This window comes from Scomber japonicus, chromosome 1 (genome assembly GCF_027409825.1).
Source record: "Scomber japonicus isolate fScoJap1 chromosome 1, fScoJap1.pri, whole genome shotgun sequence".
NCBI classification, from domain to species: Eukaryota; Metazoa; Chordata; class Actinopteri; order Scombriformes; family Scombridae; genus Scomber; species Scomber japonicus.
This window is the reverse complement of record NC_070578.1, coordinates 5,222,146-5,245,407: the sequence shown is the minus strand read 5'-3', so window position 1 is coordinate 5,245,407 and position 23,262 is coordinate 5,222,146. Positions and strand designations below refer to the sequence as shown.

Below are 23,262 nucleotides of genomic sequence, written 5' to 3'. Positions count from 1 at the left end.
CATTTCAACAAACGCTCATCAAAGTTTCTACCGACACACAATAATAAAATATTGATGAATTCAATTATTAAATGAATTATTTTGATTAATCCTATTTGACATTTGGAAAGCCTGTGGTGCTGCATTTTCCTTGAAGTGTCACCACTGACCTCTATTGGAAAAAAGTAGTTACTGCCCAATTGGAAATTACTTTGAGTGTCAGTTAATAGTAGTTTAGTTTTTTTGTTTGTTTGTTTTTTGTTTTTTTTGTTTTTAATAGAAATACTTATGGCTATGAAATATGATATATCATATGAAACCCTTTTGTCATTGAGAATATTTTGTTTAATTTTTAATAAGTTCAGTCACAAACATATTGTAAAGTCCAAATAAAATAAAGACTAATCTGGAAGTCTAAGGTAAGACATTCAGACTACAAAGCACATCTGTATGCCTTCCAATGATGTGATGGAAAACAGTGTAGGTGTAAACTCACAGACAATAGATTGCTTGCACTTTCGCAACATCCGCCAACACAAAAGCCCAGTTTTGTAGCCTGACATCATCTTGCTATGTCCTACACTGTTTCCTCAGCCGACAAACAGCTCAGGCCAGCGCTGACTCAAACAACATCATCATATCATACAAGGCAGCTACGCTTCTCAAATGTCAGCAGGTCAGACCCCGCTGTCGCAGTCTGGTCTGCGAGGCTCATTTCATCAGCTGGACTGGAGAGCCTGTAACCAAGTAAACAAATGTTCACAAACAGCTACGGAACATTTCAGAAAGTCAACCCTGTCTCCTAGAAATTACAGGGGTTGCGGAAAGTACACGATGCTGTCTGATGAGGAGCATGTATTTGAAAAGTAGTCATTTTTACAGTTTTATATAAGATTAAGGATTTCAATTGACCCTTTGAATTTGAAAGAATTCTTTAAAAATGCATTGTAACCAAGGTTAAAATTGAAAAAACGTTCACATTCTGGTGTTTGACCAGACCAGTAATGTTTTCTTGAAAGGTTATGTCACTTACAGTATGCTGTGCGTGATCATTTTGACGTGTTTGTACCGTGTATAAATAGATTTATAGATTTTTGCCTCACTAAAGAGGCCCAAGGATGGCAAATGTCACTCTGTCGCTTGATCTGTCAGTCTGCCCATCACTTTGGTGCACTGCTTCCTAACCTTTTATCATATGTCTGAGCTGTGAGCAGCTGTTCCTCTCTCAGATTGTTTCAACCTGACAGTCATAATCTTCATCTCATGAGCAGGGGCCGATTTTCAGATATGGCGCTCAAAACCTTAGAAACTTATTTTCCATTTATATTAAAATTACATCTTTCTTAAACTCCTATAAAGCATTTAAAAGTATTTTTCTTATCGTAACACACAGTATATTTCGAACTGTGTGATTTTGTTTCATATTTTTTAGATAGAAATTATCAATAAGTCCTATTGGTCTGTTTTCTCTCATGGCACATGTTTGATTTTAAGCAATGCAAATAAACAAAAAATTAACACTTGTACAAAAGATCAACATCCAATTTCTGACATATCTCTATACACTGTACAGAGACCTTTCATGCTCCACTTAAATATCAGCTTTTCTCTAGCTTATCCCTCATAAACATCACAAGTTGAACTCCACTGCTGGAAAGAGTCTGTTTGTCCTCTCCAACACTTCCACTCTGTGGGTTGTAATGAACATTGCAGCCTCTTGTGGCTGCTGGCATGACTTTTTGTCCCCTTTTGTCCAGGGTCTATCACTTTCTTTATTTTACACAATGTCAAACTCTCATAACTAATATGTAATCAGTTTTTATCCTGTTATATTTTGTGTCATCCACACTATATACCAAATTCCAAGACCCTGCACAAGCACACAGGTGTTTTGACTGTTTAGATATCTGCTGAGGTTGAAGTTGTTACACTGTTTCTAGAAAGAGTATGGATAATGTTAATAGGAAGGTAGAGATTAAACTGGAACTCCATAGCTATCACACATCAGTGTATGTTTCCAGGTATTATGGATTAGTATGATGGAGTATTTTTACTTTGCTGTATTAGTACTTTTACTTAATTAAAGGCTCTTAATACTTCTTCCACCACTAATGGCTGTGAAAGTGCAAGTGGGAAGTAAACATTAGAGATAAATAAGTAATATGAATGTTATAGAATCTAAGCCAACTGTTCATTTATAAGGGGAAAAATAAGAGCCTGATGCTTCATGCTTCATTTTCAGAGGATCCTCTTGTCCTGACATAGAGGGAATATGTCAAATTTGACTTTTCATGCACATCCAGCCTCTTGGCCCTGAGCAGATGTGTCACTGTTTCACTCAGCAGTCATGGACTGTCCACTTCACTCATTATGTCCACTTCACTCATTATATCCAACTACATTTAGTATGATTAGCATCAGTATCCTCATGGAACAGCATGGAAATGTTCACTATTTTTCTTTTATTCATTCTACTTCCCTTTTTTCTCATTTCCTTTTTTGTCCTTTCCTTCTCTCTAATTGGTTCTAATGTGTCCAGGATATCTCAGTCTGTGTCTGCAGCTTCATGGAATTTTACAGAAGATCATCACTGCACTGTGGGTCAGCTCTCTTGTGTTTGAGCCATTATATAAGTAAAGGTGACTCGACTTTCTGAGTTCACAGTCGCTTCAAATCTATCTGTTTACCTTGAGCGCTGAAGGGATACATTCATATTCTACGCTGCCATCTAGTGACAGAAAGTGTGCAGGTGTTAAAGGTAATAAGACTTCACAGGCATCAAGCTGCTCAAAAACTACACTTGTCAAACTGCCACAACACACACAGACAGTAACACCATCTTCCCCTCAGAGACGATCAATTTACAAACCCAAAAACTTACCCAAAGATAAGGTTTTGAAATCAGGGCCTGTGCTCGCGTTTTTTTTTCTTGAATGGCGATGTTTGTTTTTCTGTTACACTTTAACTTGTGTGTAAATGCAACGCAGAGCATCGGAAGCACAGGCCAGAATGTGATAAGAGCGGAAAGAAGTCTGTCGTTTTTAGTGTGGAGTGACCCAGTCTCACAGCTCCTCTTGGATTCAGCCCAATCCCTAGACTTTACCCTGTCCACAAATAAAAAAAAGTGCAATTTGACAGCATACATTTGGTACTTTATGTAACATAATGATACAACATGATCATCAATATAAGACATGCAGTCGATATGCTTGAGTAAAGGTTTGCTTAATCTAGAACTAGGACTACTACTACTATGTATACTGATTTTCAATAAATGTTACCCCAACAGGATATTTTACCACCATTACTATAGTGGTCGAAGAAGTAATCAGATCTTTACCGAAGTAAAAGTATCAATACCACAGTGTAAAAACACTCCATTACAAGTCTATTACATTAGCAAATTTAGCTAAATGTACCTCAATTATCAAGAATAAAAGCACTCAATGCAGAATTAATATGAAGCATTTATTACACTCATTTTTATTGATGCATTAATGCAGCTGTTTGAGGTGGAGCTCATTTTAGTTAAACCTACATACAGTTCATACTCTGAGTCGTAATAAGTCTCTACACTAATTCACATTTATACATTCCCCATGAGTTAATAATAAATGTTTGATTAACCCTTAATAAAGCTGTGAAAGAGCAAACAAAGTGTGTTCTATTTATTTATGATGAATACAACATGTTTTTAAATGGTGATTTTTGAATTTTGTAATAAACACAGGCCTAATTTGTACATTTACATATACAAATATGTATATCGACTACACAAAAAAGTTTTTAAAAAATGTATTTTATTTCCCTTTTTGTATATTGTGGGTCACATTAGGAAAAGACCACCTAGCAGAAATGCATATTGGATGTTTTTGCAGCACTCACATGTTAAAATGAGTCAAATTTGACCCTGGACAGTATGTAAGAGTTAAATCTATAACACTGCACCATATTATACAAACTCATTATATGTTGTGTATGTAAAATATTCATTTGTAATCAATTTGTAGTAGACATATGAAGTACCTTGTATTGGTAGTACTCAAGTAAATAGTATTAGCCTATATTCCACCACTGCAGTCTACAACCATTACTACTATTACTGATAGACTACTATCACTATTACTACTAATGATAGAGCATCAGATGTAATGATGATGGCTTACATTATTGGAAACAGTTACAGTAGTTCTAAAAAGCATCTTTTCCACAAATGTTAATGCATATTTGTTTCTCTCTTTATTGTTATATAGCTGTACTACACAGACCATTGCTGTATGTAGCAGGTATGTAGGCCTATGACTGAGGCATGTTCACTAAATTGAGATCTAACTGGGCTCTCAGTCTTCAATAGAGGTCTTTGAGGCAGTTGTGTCCTGCATTGGGAGTTCATGCCAAAATCCATTTTAAAAGCATACAAGTGTATGTTTCCTCAAACCTCTGCAAAAAGGTACGAACTATATAAAAGATGAGTGACCTTGACTAAATCACCAGTAATCACAGAGCCGCGATTTTCATCATTAAAACCTCAAAATGTAAACTTGTCCCACAATATCCCCAGCAGGGAAGCAGGTGTGAATATCAGTGTAATGTTGTTGAATTGAAAATGGTTTACTGCATAATTAGAAAACATCATGAGTTGTATTTTTCATAAATTGACCATCTTAGCTGCCTGATATATACACACAATGAGGGTCTTTTTCTCATAGAGCAGAGAGGGGCTCGCGTTGGGGCTCGACGGGGGCCAACGGAGAGCTAGGATTCAGTTGGATGTCGTGCAGGGGTGTGTTATGATCTGCTTCTGAGAACTGGATTTGGGAAAGAGGGTTATCAGCAGCAGATAAGGGTCATATTTAAAAGGCTGGGTTGGGATGAGACTACTTTGCTTTGCACTGGACTGGGGGGGGCAGCAGCAGCAACAACAGAGCGCTCACACAGGATAAGAAGGATCATGCAACCGAGAGTAGTCGCCGTATCTGTTGCTAACCTGCTTTTTGCTGCGGGACTTTTATGCATGCCTCTATCGGATCAGGGGCCCCACATCGCCCACGGATGGGGCCAGGTGGTCCGGTTCAGGCACCTGTACGCAGCAAGACCCGGACTGCACCTTCTGATCAATGGGGATGGACAGATCCATGGTTCTGCGGACCAAACTCTGTACAGTAAGTCCAACTTTGAAATCAACTGTGATGCTTGTTAGTGAATCGCATTGATGAATGGAGCAGTTTTTGGAGGGATTTGTCACTGTGGTGAACATTTGAACTGCAGGTTTACTGGAGATCCGTCCTGTGGATCCAGGCTGTGTTGTCATCAGAGGAGTAGCAGCCGCGCGGTTTCTCTGCATAGAAGCAGATGGGAGACTGTACTCATCGGTAAGGATTTCATATGAGAAGGTGACAGCCAGTTCATCTCTGAAGCTGTGGCTTATTAATCATTTTAAGCTTTTTAATTGATAATCTGTAGCAGCACCAAAGTGATGGGCAGTAGAGATAATTTGGTTTAATTATTATTAATAACTAGGCTACATATGAATCAAATTGGTAATATGATCTACTATAGCGAAGTATATGATCATAATATCAACTTTTATTATATAGATGAACTTCAGTCTGTCTTTAAGCAGTTTAAATGCTCCAGTTGCCCAATATAGGCTACATATATGCATTATATTCATCATATGTGATCTAATTGTTATGTCATTATCATGCACTCATATTAAGTATGCTCATATGGTCAGAATTAGGTCTGTGTCCTAAAATGTTACACTGTAAAAAGAATTCAACATACTATTAAAACAGATAAAAACTTTCAAATTCAAACTATATCACGTGAAAATATAAAGCAGCTCATGAATTTAAAAAAAGTTCAATATAAAGTGAGATTGTTTGTTGTTCAGCAAAATGAATAATATGACCCAAATGAAATATGGTACTGCGTGGTAAACAATCATAGCTTTGACAGGCTATAAATACATAAATAAATAATACAAATAATGTAATATTGAATAAATGAATCAAGATCTTAATTTTTAGGTTTAATTTTCCATTCCTGTTGTCACCTGTTGTCATTACTAAAGTTCAGTTTGAGGTCATAATGTTTTATTTCATAACATAACATTTCATGACAGAGCCTCCTCACTTTTCAGCCAATCACTTTCCTCCAGCCTATCAGACGATTGCATAGAACATGAAAAAATAAACAGCCAGACTCCTTATCTTTTTTAAGCACTTTCACTTAAAAGAAACAACAAACAACAAAAAACACTTCCAGATGTGCTTCCAAATGAGCAAACTGCTGCTGTTAACATAAGTTTTGCTTTCATGCCAAAAAACCAAACTCAACCCCAACAAACCATCCTCTCTGCTTTAGCATCTCTCACCATGTTAAATCAAATAAACAGACAGGTTACTTTGTGTCCATGAACTGCAATCTTATTTGCCACAACAGCAAATAAATAACTTCCATTCAAAATCAGGCAACAATAATGCGTGTCGGCTTTAACTTTTGCTCAACAGTGTGTCAGGCAGTTCACTCCATACGTCTAGATAAGGACGGTAAATAAAAATGCATTGCGGACATCAATGAACACAAGCCAAAGACATTCATTGATTAAATGTCCCCTGCCCAACACAGTGGAGGTCAGGTGGCCGGACTGAGTTCAGACAGCAGGGACAAGCAGGGACAGAGACTTTCTCCTGAGGTTCCAACTTCCCTTTACTTCACCCATCCACTGCTTTTTAGTGGTTAAACCTCAAACCTCAACTGGCACTTCATCTGCCATCTTCATGGCATCTCATATCACACTTCTGCTTTTCTCAGTGAAGCTCAACTGAATGTTAAACTCTTGGAAGCACTTTCATTTCAACAGATACTTCCTAAATTTGACCCTGAAAATTCAATTTCTTTCAGCTATTTCATTTTCTTACTATTATTCCAACAAACTTTTTACTTCCACATTTCAGAAGACTTTGGCTTTTCTAGGTTCATTCTTTAAGATTGGCTGTTGTAAGATCTCATTAAAGGCACCTAGACTTCTCAAACAGTATGAATACAAAAATGATTGCTCACGATTAGCCTACCTCTTCTTACAAGCTGTAAAACAAAGCTTGCACCTTTTAAAAACTCAGCAATGCACCTTTAACAGACACATGTTCTCTAAATAGACACAGTGGATTATGTGAAGAAAATCTTCTAGGCATGATTGACCTCAAAAACTCCTGCTGTGATATGTTGTTAATCAGCTTCCATGTTCAGAAAACATTGCATTCTGAGTCAGTCATTCATTCAAACAGTCGATCGGTTCATAGACCTTTGTCCAGTGGTAGGATGTGTTTGCAAAGTGGAAAAAACTTGAATGAAAAGATCCAACAGCAGCAACAACAACCTTGGCCTCTGGCTGGCTCTCTGCAGGCCAAGATAAACAGCTATCGAAGAACTTGCAGAACCATTTATGAATGTTTTTTTGACTTAAAAAACAAGTGGGGGGGGGTCACAGCTGAAGATTCCTGTGCTGGACTACATGAATTACTGTAATTTACGAAAATGCATGCTGAATGCGCACTTGTGTGTTTGAGTGGCTAAACATTCTTCTCGCTGGTTGACGTTGCATTGCAGCAGAAGCTGAGCTCGGCTCTATCGACAATGACTTCCCCTGATAACCCCTTACTTCAAGAAGGTCCAGCTTTAGAACAGCTCTTATGCGGTTAATCACATGCATGTCCAGAGCAACAACAGCCAATCAGATACAGGGATTCACTTTAACTGCCCAATACAGCACATGTTTAGTTTTTAGGTGATAACTTTTTTGTTAATTTCATGTGTGACGTGTTTAATACCTCAAATAAAACTCAAAATATGAAATTAACAACAGTCTGATGTGTTTATTAAATGTATGTATGTATACCCACATACATAGTGATGGAACTAGTAAACTGACTGAAATGGGGACCAAAATTGAAGCAAACTGGAATAGGCAGAAAATAGGACAGCGCTACAATGATAATGAAGATGAATGGAATGTCATAGCAAATAAAATCAGTGCTATCTTTCTTCTTAGTGTTTCATTGCTGAGGAATACATTTAAAATAAAGTTTGTGATGTGTTGCAGCACACCTACAGCAGAGAGGACTGCACCTTCAGGGAACAGATCTTGCCAGACGGGTACAACATCTACGTATCTAACAGACATGGATCCCTGCTCAGTCTGGGGAACCACCGGCAAAGGCTGCAGGGTCGAGACCGCGGCGTCCCAGCTCTGGCCCAGTTCCTCCCCAGGATCAGCACCCTGGAGGAAACCTCAGCCCCAGCACTGGAGGTCCTGTACCAGCCGGAGAACAGCGCAGCACAATCAGAAGAACCTGTAGACACCATGGACTCCTTCGGAAAGCTCTCTCAGATCATTCACAGTCCCAGCTTCCACAAGAGATGAGATAGCAGTGATGAGGCACTGGTGAATAATGTTTTCTGGGGGTGTCCTGCTTTGTCTGAGGGCTCAGACTGCATGTAGAACCAAGGACTGAGTGCAGGTCCAAACCCAGAGCGGCTGCTATGATATCCTGCCAGCACTGTCCGAGATGACCGAAGAGAACACAAGAGCAGAGTCCTGCAGAGTGGAGAATGATGCCCATACTGTGCTAATGATTTATCCTCTCACTATCGGTAACAGTCCACACATTTACTGAACAAACACTTGGAGAGAGCTAGCTCTTCCTTCCTGAAACAAAGACCAGGGAGGGATGTGTTTGACATTCTGGTTTTGTTTGGAATAAAGAGAAGATGGATTGAGCTGTAACTGTACATGACCAGAGAGTTTATAGAAACCAGGAGAAAGAAAAGAATGGTACAGTACTAGTCACAGGCTTAGATTGTAGGAAGTACAGTGTCACAGCATGAGATTATAAGGGTTAGGACTTCCTGCCAAGTATTGCCAAAAGTCCAGAAAGACACGTTTATACCCCTTGATATACTGCTATAGTGGCTACCTGCAGATCAGAATGTTGGTACTGCTTTAGAACATTACTGTAGTTCATTTGAAGATTACACTGCTGATGAAGCTCAAGCCAGACGAACAGTTGTCTGTTGTCTTCTTGCTGTAGAATAATGTTGTTGTATTTATTGGTTATTTAAAATGTGCAGCTGTTTGAATGTGTACACTTTATTGAAGGGTTAGTGTTGGCCTTGTTTGATAGAAAATGTCTTGGAATAAAATCATTTTGATAAAGAAGAATCATGTGTGTCATTCATATTTGTCAAGATGAAAATAGATCAATCATTTCATACATTCATACACATTTCGAGCCTGTATCAGTCCCTATACAGTATGAGACATCATCTATTTGCCTATCTATTTATTTACTAAAGATACAGGGGAGAGAATCGGGAATTATTGGAACAATGAACTACTCCAAACCCACTCCTAGAGGTTACCACACTAACACAATACAGAAGTGTTCAGTAATAAAACTAAGAGGAGATTAAAGCTGGAGTGTAGTATTTCTGCCAGTGACAAAAATCCTGTGGACACATGCTTACATCATAGGTTCTGCAGTAGTCCACTCCATCACTACTGTTGCAGCTGTAAAATGATGGATGAATTGTTTTGAGTGTTACGACATTTGCAAAATTGACTGCATTCCACTCCATCAGATCAGAATTCAATCCATTTGGCCTGATAACATTTGGAAAGTCTAGAAGAGCTGCACAACTAAATGATTTGGCTGTATGCATTCATCTAGCCAGCAGGGGAAACCCAACACCAGATTAAAAACTCTAGTATGTGGTGAAAAGATTTATATGGCAGTGATAGACTGAAGCATTGTGTGAACTCGTTTGGCAAAGGCTTAAATGTAACCAATGTTAGTTCTGCACAACCGGTTCAATGAGTGTGAAAAGTTTGGATCTGATGGGGACAAGAGCTAAGGTGACTTTATTGAAATTAAAGGGGTCAATCCTCAAAGGAGCATGAATATCCTAATAAATAAGCAAGGGTGGGACTGTTGCCTAACAGCAAGAGTTCTGGCGTTTGAACCCGTTAGGTGGCTGTAGAGTTTGGTTGTTCTCCCTGTGCCTGTGTGGGTTCTCTTAGAGTACTCTGGCTTCCTCCAACAGACCAGAAACATGCAGTTTAGGTAAATTGGTGACTTTAAATTGCCTGAAACGGACAGTGTCTTTGCAGGTTTCTGTTCCAACCGATCAAGACCACACATGATTCGACTAATCAGCTGTCTGAAGACAGTTGATTAAATGAGTCAATGAGTCAGTTGATTAAATGACTCAAGCCTGGTCTGCTCCTGTTTGGTTGGAATGAAAACCTGCAGCCATATGAACCTTTATGGAATAGTTTGGACATCCCTGATCTGGAGAGTAAGCAGTAAGGAAAATGAATGAATTCTAAGCAAGTCTATAAGGTATTCTGTGTAAAGTTAACATTTGCACTGAGGGTGGCACCAGAGGAAAACTCATGAATAATGAACAGAGAAACTGTTAATCTTCCTGGGAGCAAGACTAGGCCCATACATTTCATTGTAATCTGCACATTAGATAAAGATCATTCTGTAAGTGGATCGATCAATCAATATAATTCTATCCAATAGAACAGCTCTGCTATAAATTCTACATTCATGAAGTTTATACATTTTCAGTTTTTGTTAATATTGTCAAAAGTTGATAATTCTACTTTATGTTTATTATTGAGGTCATACTAAGTGGTGGTGGTGTACTGAGATGCATTATACTGAATAGTGTTCCAATATTTTGCCCTTCTCATGTATATTAATGGAGTGGAAAAATATTAGGAACATCATTCAATATAATGCACCTTAGTACACCATCACCCACTATGACCTCAATAATAAACATAAAGCAGAAGTATCAGCTTCTTGATAATATTAACAAAAACTGAAGGTGTATAATCTTCAGAAATGTAGAATTTATAGCAGAGCTGTTCTATTGGATTGAATTAGATCACACAGGTGTCCCTAATGAAGAGGCCAGTGAGTGTATGTGTGGAATGAAGCCAAATTCCTGTACGGTTAAAATTGCCTGTAAATGTTAGAGGAAAAAAAATACATGTATGATTCGATTATTCCAATTATATATTGTATTATTTGCCAGCATGTAGGCCTATATGTGGTTTCAAGGCTATCTACACATTGCCAGAAGTACAAATAATCTAGTGGAGGAGTGACAAAATAAACAGGTTTGCACACATTGGTGTATTTAGAAGTGAAAACTTGGACTGTAGACTGGGACAAGAGTCCCAGACTGTATTTCACCTGGGAAGTTCCATGCCTGCCATGCAAGCTACTTATGATTCATTAAATATGACTAAATGTGACCTGCATGACTCAGAACATTCATACAACACACAATGAATTGTAGATTTCTTTTAATATATATACATGGAAATTTAGTCCAATCAAAAAGTGTTTATAACAAATAGAATATCCATCACATTTTTTAAAAACACACAGATAAATAGCATTTCCCTCTGAAGTACACCATGAATTTGATAGTAAAAACATTTGACAACAGCTTATAAGAAACTAGAGAGCAGCACCTGGGCCTACTGCAAGCCTCTCACTGTCCCCCATATACACTTATCCCACCCTTTCACATTGGAAGAAGTAAAAAGAAATAATAATAATTACTCCTTTATCTATAAACCATTTTCCCCAGAGAGCGATAGAGAAGGGTTTCATGTGCTCTAGAAAAGTTGTTCCTCCTCCTTAAATATGCACATTTATGACCATTTAAAAAGTGCAGTGTGTAGAATTTAGTGGCATGATTGGAAAGGGAGGGTGAGGGGGGTTCAGTTGGTTCCAACCTGAAACTTTACCACTAGGGGGCAATAAATCTTACACACTGCAACTTTAAGAATCTCAATAGATCATTACTAGTTTAAAAACTAAAAGGACATAAATAGCAGGTTTTTTCTGCAACAGTCGAAGAGGTTTTACAGGTTACAAGTATCCATTCATCATGAAAATGCACTTCAGTAGTGTGTGTGTGAAAATAAAGCTGAAATACTGAACATAACCCTGCTGGAGAAGGATCATTACATTGCGTTATTGGGTGAGAAGGCCTGTATTCTGTAATGTTGTAGAGTTACATACACTTCATCATCTCACTCTGAGTCGTCAGATCAGTCGGACACATTTGAAAACACTGCTTACATTTTAAAATGATTTTTCAACCGTGTTAACATTTTAAGCTAAAATATTACAACTCACAGTGGAAGAAAGATGTTAAAGACCCCTTCCAGACATGTATGAAGATATAAAAAGACTCTGCTTGGAATCTTTTTTAAATTACTACTTGAAAAATCCTTAAAATTGCAACTATTCTCCTATGTCTCCTACTTCACTGTAAAGTCCATTTTTAGTGTATGAGCACTGGAGGCTTCAAGTTTCCCCATCACATTTGTCTCTTTCATACTGTACCACAATCGGCTTCCAATTTAATTGTGATGTCACAAATCTTGCTCTTTGTCCTGACCCTTAAAATCAGATCATGACCCTTAATGAGCTCAAAGAAACTTTCTACTTTCAGCAGAGGAATGTGAAACAAACTCTGAACACACATCATTTTGCCACAGTGAAGCTCAAATATTCAACTGAAGGAACAAGAAAAACATGTTTTTCTAGTGGAGGGGGGCTTTAAGTGTCTTTCTCTTTCAGTTGCCAAACAACAAAAAGGAGTGTGATTATCCAAATTGCTGTCTACTGTTAGGTGACTACATTTGCTAGAAGCAGGTTAATGTTTGTTCTGTTGCCTTTGCCTCTGTTGTACGGTTGTCTTCCTGGGTCAAAATTGACAGAGGCAACAGAAATGAGCTTAACACTGCTGTACACTTTGTGAATGATACCTCAGTGTTTCTCCTGTCCATACTACAGCATTAAAAACACCTTTACATTTCATTAATGGGGACACAAACAGCTGACTTATGCCCTTTTGTTGATTAAGCATACAATATTATGAGCTAGGTACTTGAGACAGTTTACCATTCAGATGTTTTCACAGTACAGTGATGGTTATACATACACGAGTTAATCAGTTAATAGACTGACAATCTGTGAAATCTGTGAATATTTCACTCTAAAATAGGAGATTTCACTACACCTATGGAGTTGGGAGGTTGGGGGATAAATTTAAACTTTCTCAAATATCAACACCAAGCAAAACATGTGTCAGTGTTCATATGGACACCTGAATATTGTAGGAGGGGAGTTTAAAACATCTAAAGAAATAGTTCAGTCAGAAACACCCAACAACCAAGCTTATACTCATTCACAAGCTGAATTTTAAGACTTTAAAGAAAGCTGATATTTGACATTTGACATTGACATTAAGCTGTTTAAAGTTTAGATTTTGGGTGAATTTCCAGTGAATTTGGCACTGTGGTGCAATGTTTGTCGCAACAACGAGGCGTTCTGAATTAGCATATCTGACTTACTTCTTAACAAGAGACTGAGGCTCACTGCTAACTGACAAACACATTTAATCATTGAATTAGCCATAGCATTAAAATAAAACCTTAAAGTGGGAATTTATACACTTCTTAAACCAGGACATCCTCGAAACTCTACTGAATTCTGTTGAGATAAATAATTGAGATTATCTACTGGACATGGACCATTCATAAAAACAGTCCAAAAAATGTAGTTTACACTCAGTTTGACACAAGCCACGTCTAGTTTGTTTCAGAATGGTGTAGAGTGCTTCATTTTGTTTCATTATCCAGCTCTAATTTTAAAATTTGAACCCTATGAACTGAAAACTCAAAAATCACCATGGCTGCCTCTTAAAAAAACAAACAAAAAAATCTTAAAGGTGCAGGAACAAGCTAACAAGCTAACATGATGAAGCTACAGCACAGTGCTCAGTGGGTCAGTGCTTTGGATTGGCTGACTTACGATGCAGTATATGCCACTGATGTCATCAGACTCTTCTTCACGTCTCCTCGGGTACGATCCAAATTTTGCTGACCTGATGAAATTTAAATTGGAGCCCCAATCAGAGCTGATGTAGACTATATAGACTGGAGCTGGGGTCTGGTTGAAGTTCAGGTCTACAGCTACATCCAGTAATCATAAATACTGGGTGGGGCTGCTGCAGAAGCTCTTGTAATTCCATGGAAGGTGTAGAGTAGTTGCTGGTGAAGGTGGACAGAGAAGCTCCTTCTACATGCATTTTTTTTGTTTTGGGAAACCTGAGAAGAGAGGAGGTGTGGTCCCTCATAGTACAGTGCTTGGCCACTGCTGGTTTATGAACTGGAGGCTGAGGAGTGGTTGTAATTCATTGTCCAGGAAATGTCTTTATTAATAAAAGGAATATGGCATGTTTATCGTGTATGGCATGGTCTGCAGTGAGGTCTGATTCTCTCAGCGTGTCTTCCTGTAGTAAACAAAGGTTGCTACCAATACTAATGATGCTACTACGGCTACTGTCCTCCACTGAGAAATGCCGCGGATCACCCCTTGCTGGAATGAAAAAAGAAAGTAAGATTAAGTGCTTTGGATCCAAGTGACTAGTCCATACAAGCAACATTACTGATTTTTTATAGGTAATGCATGACTCACCCAGCCTCCCTGCTGGACCAGCCAGGAGTGAAGCTGTTCTCTGATGAACTGGAGAACCCAGTTTATAACAAGTCTGATGTTTTCTAGATGGTTGGTGGTCAGTGCCTTAAGAGCCAAAAGAGAGCAGATTTGAAGTGCAGGATGAGTGTCCACATGCAGAGCCAAAATGGGTACGAACAGCTTAAAAAGGACAGATTCACAATCAGGTGTTCATATGAACAGTTAAAGAGGTTTTCCTCACTGTAATCATTCCTCCTGTTCATAGTGACTATTGAAAGATGTCTTTCAAATGTGCTTTCAATGGAAGTGATGGAGGACTAAATCCACAGTGTGTCCATACAGTCATTTAAAAGTAGATGATCAGCTTCTATTGAGCTTCAGTAGTGTGAGTTAGTCATATCAAGTGATGTCTGACACATTTACATGTGTCATGTGTTACATGTGTCTTTTTAGCATCAGATTCCCTCTTAGTGTTTCCTGTTGAGCTGTGGTGGAAGTATAGTAACAAAAAGAGGAACTTTGACACTAAAAACACTGTAACACTGCAACATAGAAGACTTGATTTGACTCATTTGGACGCTGAAGCTTCATATTAGCTTCACATCAACTTTTTTATTTCAGAAGAGTTACACTCACATATGGCCAAATTGAATACACAGCTTTCTGCTGTCTCAGCATGAACATATATAACACAGCACCAACCACACAATCAAAAACAAACCACAAAACACAAGGGCCAAAATAACTAACTATATAAATAAAAAGAAAAATTGGGGTGAATGCTTATGACCACTCTTTAACAAACTCCTCTAAGGTTCCTTGCAATACATGGGATAACCTTTCATAAGGAAAATGGGAGTTTATCATACCACATTGATAATGTACAGCATGCAGGACTGAAAGGCATGCAGCATACCTAACACATTTACCAAGAATACACCGTTTTTGGTCCATTTACTATTTTTTCAACTTTTAAATCCATGTTTACACAGAAGGAGGACTGTGGATTTAGTCCTCCATCACTTCCATTTTAAATGCATTATGATTATGGTCAGTATGAACAGGAGGAATGATTATGGTAAGACAAAATGTTCCAATGTTCATTTAGGCACCGGACTGTTGTTTTAAGACATACTTGAAGAACTGGGAACCCATCCTTTAACTCAAAACTAAAAAAGATGTCATGTCATAACCTGAACCTAAATGATGGTTACATTATCTAGGAGAGTCTTGTGTTTCTATGTATGTCAAGTGAGGAAAACTGAATTGGTGCATTACCCTGTGTATGAGTTTGTAGGCCAGGTGGAAGAGAGCCACCACTCGACCCCAGTTGATGCCGTCGACAAAGATGCTCCGGGCCACCTTCATGAAGATGTCCTGAGCACAGTTACCTGGAACCTGGTTGATGAGTCTGACAAGAAGAGATGGACAGATTAAAAAATGTAACAATGGCCATAGGAAAGGTTTATAGGAGGTTGTTAGGTTTGACTGAATGCAACGCAAACATGGGGAGGGGTATTTTTTTACCATATTTTAGCCACAAGAGTAATATTTCAGGAACTTTTGATGCATTTCATCAGATTTTTATCCACAATAATTGTAGCATGAAAATGTGATACTAGAACGTCCCCGATTCAAAATCCAACAGTCCTATGTGCACTCATAGTCATAATATGTTCATCTTGACCTGCATACCAAACACTACTGAAACCTTTATTCATTGACTCCTCATCTAGCAAGTTATCTAGTAATCTCAAAAATCACAACTATGCCTGTCACAATAATTACATTATCAACCTATTGTACAATAACATAATTATCAACATCATCATGTCTATATATGGACTTATCATAGACTTTGATCATTTTTTTACCTCAGTATTGCCACACCCAACCATAATGACAGTCTGCATTATTATACTGTTATATTATCATTATATCAGTGGTATAAAATGATCTTCAAATGACAGTAATATTGTTTATTGCGATTGTTCCGGAGACAATATATAGTCCAATAAAAGTAGCTATCGTGACAGGTCTAATCACAAGTTACAATGCACAAAGGCTGAACAATGAGTCAATATGATCTCATCTGTGGTCTCACATTTATGTACAGCGATTCTGCTATGTTTGCATTAGCAGAGGATCCACTGCATCAAGATAAATGCAAGGTGACAATTCATGTGCAGAAACTTGGCAGGATATTTATTACATAAATCTAATGTGCGTCAGAGGCTGCAAAGAACAAGGCACTAGAAGAAAAAGCTTTTTAGAAAACAAAAAAAAACGGTTTGTTTTTCTAGAAACCCAGTAAGTGTGTGCAAGTGGATTGGAAGACAATGTCACCGCTCAAAAGCAACTAGGTTACTTTACACACTGATTAATAAAACAACCTAAAATGTCAAAAACATGACTATGACTATGAGACTATGGAGCATTGCATTTATTACCAAAGTGATAAATCCTGCAGCTGTTTGGTGTTGAGCGGCAGTTGAGGCAAAAATGTGTCAATTTAAAGCTGAAATATTGAATCATACATGAATTTGACTTTTTGTCTTTATCAGTAATTATCAGGTTACATTTGGCTACAGGTAAGCTGAGTGTTAGCGACATTTTACTCATTTATTCAAGGGTCTCTACAGAGTAGACAACACATGGAAACATTCTTCCTAATATGTAGGAATGTAGGTGCTGTGACATTTACTAGCAGGTAAGGATCATATTGATTGTATTGTCTGCATAAAGATAATATGGATGGCAGTAAACATCTTTTCATAAATAAAAAGGTGTACCTGCTCAAACACAGTGATCATTATCAACCAATAAAATCCAGGGCAGACGAAGTGCTTACCGCTGGAGCTCAGCGTTCCGGTTCATCTCGTCCGCGATCTTGAGCAGCTGATTCACCACTTCTTTGATCTGTGGATCCTGTTGTTCATCCGGCAGTCCTCCCAGATCTTCAGAGGAGACTAGTCGATCGGGGTCTGACGAATGTATACGCTGGATCACATACCTGTAACAGCAAAAACTGCTTCAACATGGGAATACTACAAATACAAGCCAAGCATCACACAAGGGCTGTGTCTGATCACTCCTTTATTCACTCATTCACTACTCCCTATATAATAAACACTAAATACTGTAGTTCACTCAGTAGTAGCAGCAAATCAAGATTTCAGACACTAACTAATCATCTTCATTTTGTGTCGTCACCATAGAGCCCGACCGATACTGGGGCCGATGCTGATACTGATATTAGGGAGAAAAAAATCCAATATTGATATATTGGCCAGAATGTATAGAATTGTACAGAATATATAGATAAATGCACATTTTTTTGTAATGATCTCTTAAATGTAATGAGGGTGTGATATGTTACAGTTTAACAATAAATGTTATTGTATAAAGTGACATCAGTGGACTGAAACAGTAAACTCCACTGGGAATTTAATCATTAGCATATATATATATATATTAAAATATACATAAAATACTGCATATATAACATACAACATTTTAAAAGTATATATATTGGCGCATATCGGACAACATATTGACTAATACTGATATATCTGTGATAGGTCAATATCAACGGATAATATCGGCTATATTGGTCGGGTTCACCATCAGCTATAGAGTCATGAGACGGTAGTTTTCACATCTTTAAAATGTGGAGCATTGCACTGTGGGATTGTTTTTATATATATAGTATATTTTTTCGGGCGTTTTTTGCCTTTAATGGACAGGTTAGTAGAGATAGACAGGAAACAGGAGGCAGAGAGAGGGGGAATGACATGCAGGATAAGACCGCTTGGTGCGGGATTCAAACCGGGGTTCACGAGGACTGTAGCCTCAACACATGGGGCGGGTGCTCTACCCGCTGAGCTATGCTTAACCCCGCACTGTGGGATTGTTAACAGAAAGTACTGTACAGGACATGAACAAAACTTTTTTATTCCGTGGTGGAATATGTGAGGGCAAAATATATATAAAATGAATAGCACTGTATAGCAGAGAGGGAGTGATTTCCGACACAGCCAATCATTACACATATCCTTCATCATCCTATTAATTGTGGTCCCTCAAGAGACATGTGGCTGGGAGGAAGACAATAATGTAATTAAACTGGTTGTCTTGACAAAGTGGTTGTGTTAGGATTTAGAATAATAGTGATTACATAGCAATGTTGATAACCACTCTGCCTGCTGACAGCTAATGCAACCTTACTTTGTGACTGAAAGTAACCTTTTTGTGGCTGTTGTAATGTCTCCACAATATATGGAGTATATCTGCCTGTAACAGCTGGTGGATAGTAAAGAATATCTATCTAAAAATGTTTTACACATTATGCAGAAACTAAAATTTGAATGACATCAATACATCACCCATCACAACATGCACAATGTATATCAAGCAAGTTTTCAGTCTCGGCAGTTAGATTTTCAAACACTTTAAAAAATCTAGCTATGGGTTGGTTAAAGTGTGAAGTGTATGATTTGCACTGGTATGGTTGGTTATGGCTGGTATGGTTGATATGGTTGATATGGTTGGTTATGGTTGGTATGGTTGGTATGGTTGGTATGGTCCTTGTATGGTATGGTTGGTATGGTTGGTTATGGCTGGTATTGTTGGTATGGTTGGTATGGTCCTTGTATGGTATGGTTGGTTATGGTTGGTATGGTTAGTTATGGTTGGTTATGGCTGGTATTGTTGGTATGGTTGGTTATGGCTGGTATTGTTGGTATGGTTGGTTATGGCTGGTATGGTTGATATGGTTGATATGGTTGGTTATGGTTGGTATGGTTGGTATGGTTGGTATGGTCCTTGTATGGTATGGTTGGTATGGTTGGTTATGGCTGGTATTGTTGGTATGGTTGGTATGGTCCTTGTATGGTATGGTTGGTTATGGTTGGTATGGTTAGTTATGGTTGGTTATGGCTGGTATTGTTGGTATGGTTGGTATGGCTGGTATTGTTGGTATGGTTGGTTATGGCTGGTATTGTTGGTATGGTTGGTTATGGCTGGTATGGTTGGTATGATTGATATGGTTGGTGTGGTTGGTTATAGCTGGTATGGTCCTTGTATGGTATGGTTGGTATGGTTGGTATGAGCGTACTTACCCTCTGAGGACCACCGCTCCCTGCTCCAGGATGGCATCGTCAACCACATCTGGAACAATGAGAGGACTGATTAACACCAGCAGTCATTTCAGTCACTGCATTGTTTGTCAAATGTTCAGTAAGGTGAAAGAAAGGGATGTTACTTTTCTTACATGAAATACTCTAAATATCCTGTGCTTGAAGGTTATTCAGCAAAGTTTCAGGAGCAGGACAACACCACAACTGCTCTTCTTCCGGCATTCCTATAAATACCACCTGACCATCTCCTCTTCCGTTCTAGTAATTACTCCACCCTTCCCTTTATTTCCCTCTTCCTGTTTTTTTCCTGATTCTTCCTCTCTTGCGTAGGGTCGCTGCCCCGACACTATGGTGCTAGTGAAATGTATTAAGTAGGTTTTCATTCACTTGTTTTTATTTGCATTTTCAGCAGTTTTTAGTTTGTTTTTCTATGTATATGTTGTGTTCATGTACTTTGTGTTGCTCCTTAGGGACAAATAATATAATTGATCGATGGGCCGTCCTTAAATTCATATATAAAAAAAACAAATGTGAGGCTTCCTTCATATTTCTAAATGGTTTTCCATCATTTGTGGTTTGACTGACACTCCAATTCACCCTCTTCTTCTGCATTTGTTTAATGACGTCAGGCTTTGAGAATTTGATTCTTTTTATGGACTGACTCCTAATATTCACAGAATAGTGGTACCAATGGATTAATTTGCATTCGTTTTAGAAGATTTCCTGGGAAATTTGCATTCCATTTGGATGGAAACTTATAGTTTGTTTCTGGTTTTATAACAGACGTTACTAAGTTTAGAAGCAGCATTCAGATTTTAGGCAGCACACAACTGGAACAAGCTACCAACTAGAGCTGGGCAATATATCAATATTGTATCGATATTGTGATAAGAGAATATATAGGATATTGTAATATTGTAATATTCCACGAGTGTTGTCTTTTCCTGCTTTCCAGCCCTACTACCAACAGAACTGAAATCAGCCCCAAATGTGAACATTTGGTCAGACATAGTGACATTATTGTTAGAGGGAAATAAGAACACATCTAACTGAATACAACATTTAACTTCATTCACAATATTAATGCTATTTGGTTATGTTTACATGTGCTGCTGTATTTCCCAGCACTGTCAGGAAATATAAATAGAGTTTTAAATGTACATTTTCCTGCATTCCAAGATCCACACCATATTGTATGATGTAGTTTTCAGCAGATTATGTTTAGTTTCTTATTTTGTAAACTGATTTTAACTAATTTAGTCAAATATTCCTCACTATGGTAATAACTGCAGTTGAATATCATTTTAATTTTACAACATTTATTAAGAAAACTAGAGCTGCAACATCAGTAAACTAATTAATTAGACAGAAAACTATTTTGACCATTTTAACCCTTACATACTGTTCAGGGTGAAATTTGACCCATTTGTTTTACATTTGAGAGCTGTAAAAGAAGCAGAAATGTGCTGGCTTCAGCTTTTCAAAAACAATGAGGTAATCTTATACATCAAGTTTAACTTAATGTTTTTTGGTTTGGGACTGTTGGTCAGAGAAAACAAGACATTTGAACATTGTATACATTTCTGTGCTGTTTACTGATATTTTATAAACGAAATTATAAAATCGATTAATCAAGACAATATTTGGTATATTAATCAATAATGAAAACGATCACTAGTTGCAGCCCTAAACAAAACCAATGAGTAGAGGGGGTAACACTAGTATAATATTAGAAAAGAGAGAGATACTGTAAGATTATATTTGCAAACAAAAGTTTAAGAAAAAATATTTTCTATTGCTTCACGGAACAGCAGATTAAACATAGACTTTATGTACTATTTCAATCAGTTTCAGTCTCTTTTTATAAGACGTTACTACTCTCCAGAAATCACTGTATAGAGATACTTCATATATAATAGTGGCTTTAAAAAAAACAATGATTTATGTATGTCAAATTTACCATCATAACTAAATTAAACATGTGTTTTTAATTGAGACTGCACTGTCTGTTACTACTGCTGATAAAATATGAATATATTAATATTTAAATGGACAGCTAGTCTTTTTTTTCCTCCTTAATAATTCCTATAAACCTTTTGAAATAATCAGCTTAAAAGAGTGAATATCGGGTTATCAAAGTTTCTGGTTTTAATTATATATATATCATCTTTATTTAACAACATGAATGGTTCAGACATCCAGGAACAATATGTCAATCTTACAACATTATGTGAAAAATAAAAGGAGAGATATAAATATATAAAGACATAAATAATCAATACAGCTTGTATGAAGGAAAAGCAAATAGATAATTAACAAAATGAAGTGAAATATAAATAATTATTAAAGTGAATAAATAAGATATAACATCCATACCTTGATGTATTTTATTTAAGGGCTACAAAAAATAATTATTTAAAATGTTTAAAAGTTCAGTCACTTGTTATAGGTGCTGTGAGTGACATATTCAAATTTGGAAGGGGCTTATATTGAACTTCTCTTTATGTATGTGGAATTTCCCTATTGCAAGAAGAATCTTTGTTATCAGATTGAAATATATCCTAGTAATAATAGTTTTGAAGCATTGTCTTTGGCAAGGTTTCTCTTTCACATTGCAGTCTCGCCGTGACGTAATCTCCTCCGCCTTCCGTCTTTTAACCACAAACTACAGCTGATCGGTGTTCATAATGTAGGCCTACATCAAATACAATCTGACTCTTGTGAGGGAGGAGGATGGTGGTGATGGTGGTGGTTGGGGGTTAGTTAGCCTAAACAACATGCTGACTCACTGTCCTGACTCATCTAACTGCTTTATTACCTTGTTTATGAGCTGCCACAGTTACCTGGCCACTAAGTTACCTGGCAGGCACACACAAGGCCTTCATAGCTCCTTATAATAGCGCTTCATAGATTATGCAGTAAATGGGTCAACAGCAGGGCAGGTGAAGCCACCACCTAAACACAAAACCACTTTAACCAAGCTTGGTTAAAGTCAAGCAGGTATTTGGTAAACATCTGCACAACAGCTGGTTTAAACTTCTACTCATCCGATGTGTGATCATCAATAGTGTCTATATGTGTAAACACTAGGACCTAATATTTAAATGTAATCTTGAGGCTGTTGAGTTGAGTTTATTAAACATCTGTATGTGTGTGTGTGTGTGTGTGTGCGTGTGAATACCTTCCCCGCCCGCGGCACCCTGAGGCTCCTGCTCTCCTTCGTGTTTCTCCTCTTCTCGGCTGTCAGCCATGGTTCTTCTGTCAGCTGGGAGCGTTCAATGACAGCTTCGATAGTTTGGTGCAAACATGTAAAACTACAAACTAGCCCGGTCCGATTAAAGTGTGTTAGTCCTCGGTCGTGTGAGTCTCTCTCTTCCGTAAAAAAAAGTTTTCGTCCTCCTACCGAACAACTAGGAAGTAACGCGGAAGCGCGCGCCACAACCGGCTGACACGCCTCGTTTTAACCCATAACATCCACACCAAGTATGATCCACTCTCACCCGCTCTCTGTCACGGTCTCTGACATGATCTGACTATTAAGTAGATATGCAACCACCCGACTACAT

At 37.8% G+C, this 23,262-nt stretch overlaps 2 protein-coding genes across 2 annotated transcripts; one reads left to right on the top strand and one right to left on the bottom strand.

Annotated features, from left to right (window-relative positions):
• The first annotated feature begins 4,884 nt into the window (after positions 1-4,884).
• Positions 4,885-8,837, top strand: fgf19 (fibroblast growth factor 19). Its single transcript, XM_053322909.1, has 3 exons — positions 4,885-5,141; positions 5,248-5,351; positions 8,087-8,837. Exons 1-3 carry the CDS (start codon positions 4,931-4,933, stop codon positions 8,405-8,407), a joined length of 636 nt encoding a protein of 211 aa, XP_053178884.1. The 5' UTR covers positions 4,885-4,930; the 3' UTR covers positions 8,408-8,837.
• A 3,812-nt stretch (positions 8,838-12,649) lies between these two features.
• On the bottom strand, positions 12,650-23,026 carry zgc:153993 (uncharacterized protein LOC767645 homolog). The gene is made up of 6 exons (XM_053316833.1): positions 22,878-23,026; positions 19,679-19,727; positions 17,410-17,571; positions 15,837-15,969; positions 14,559-14,663; positions 12,650-14,459 (listed from the first exon to the last, which is right to left on the bottom strand). Exons 1-6 carry the CDS (start codon positions 22,945-22,947, stop codon positions 14,361-14,363), a joined length of 618 nt encoding a protein of 205 aa, XP_053172808.1. The 5' UTR covers positions 22,948-23,026; the 3' UTR covers positions 12,650-14,360.
• Between the last annotated feature and the right edge of the window lie 236 nt (positions 23,027-23,262).

Coding starts and splice junctions, on each gene's coding strand:
- zgc:153993 (XM_053316833.1), bottom strand. CDS start 22,947: ATGGCTGACAGCCGAGAAGAGGAGAAACACGAAGGAGAGCAGGAGCCT. Junction 17,572..19,678: donor GGAGCGGTGGTCCTCAGAGG/GTAAGTACGCTC, acceptor TTGCTGTTACAG/GTATGTGATCCAGCGTATAC. Junction 14,664..15,836: donor CCTACAAACTCATACACAGG/GTAATGCACCAA, acceptor TTGGCTCTTAAG/GCACTGACCACCAACCATCT.
- fgf19 (XM_053322909.1), top strand. CDS start 4,931: ATGCAACCGAGAGTAGTCGCCGTATCTGTTGCTAACCTGCTTTTTGCT. Junction 5,142..5,247: donor TGCGGACCAAACTCTGTACA/GTAAGTCCAACT, acceptor TTTGAACTGCAG/GTTTACTGGAGATCCGTCCT. Junction 5,352..8,086: donor ATGGGAGACTGTACTCATCG/GTAAGGATTTCA, acceptor GATGTGTTGCAG/CACACCTACAGCAGAGAGGA.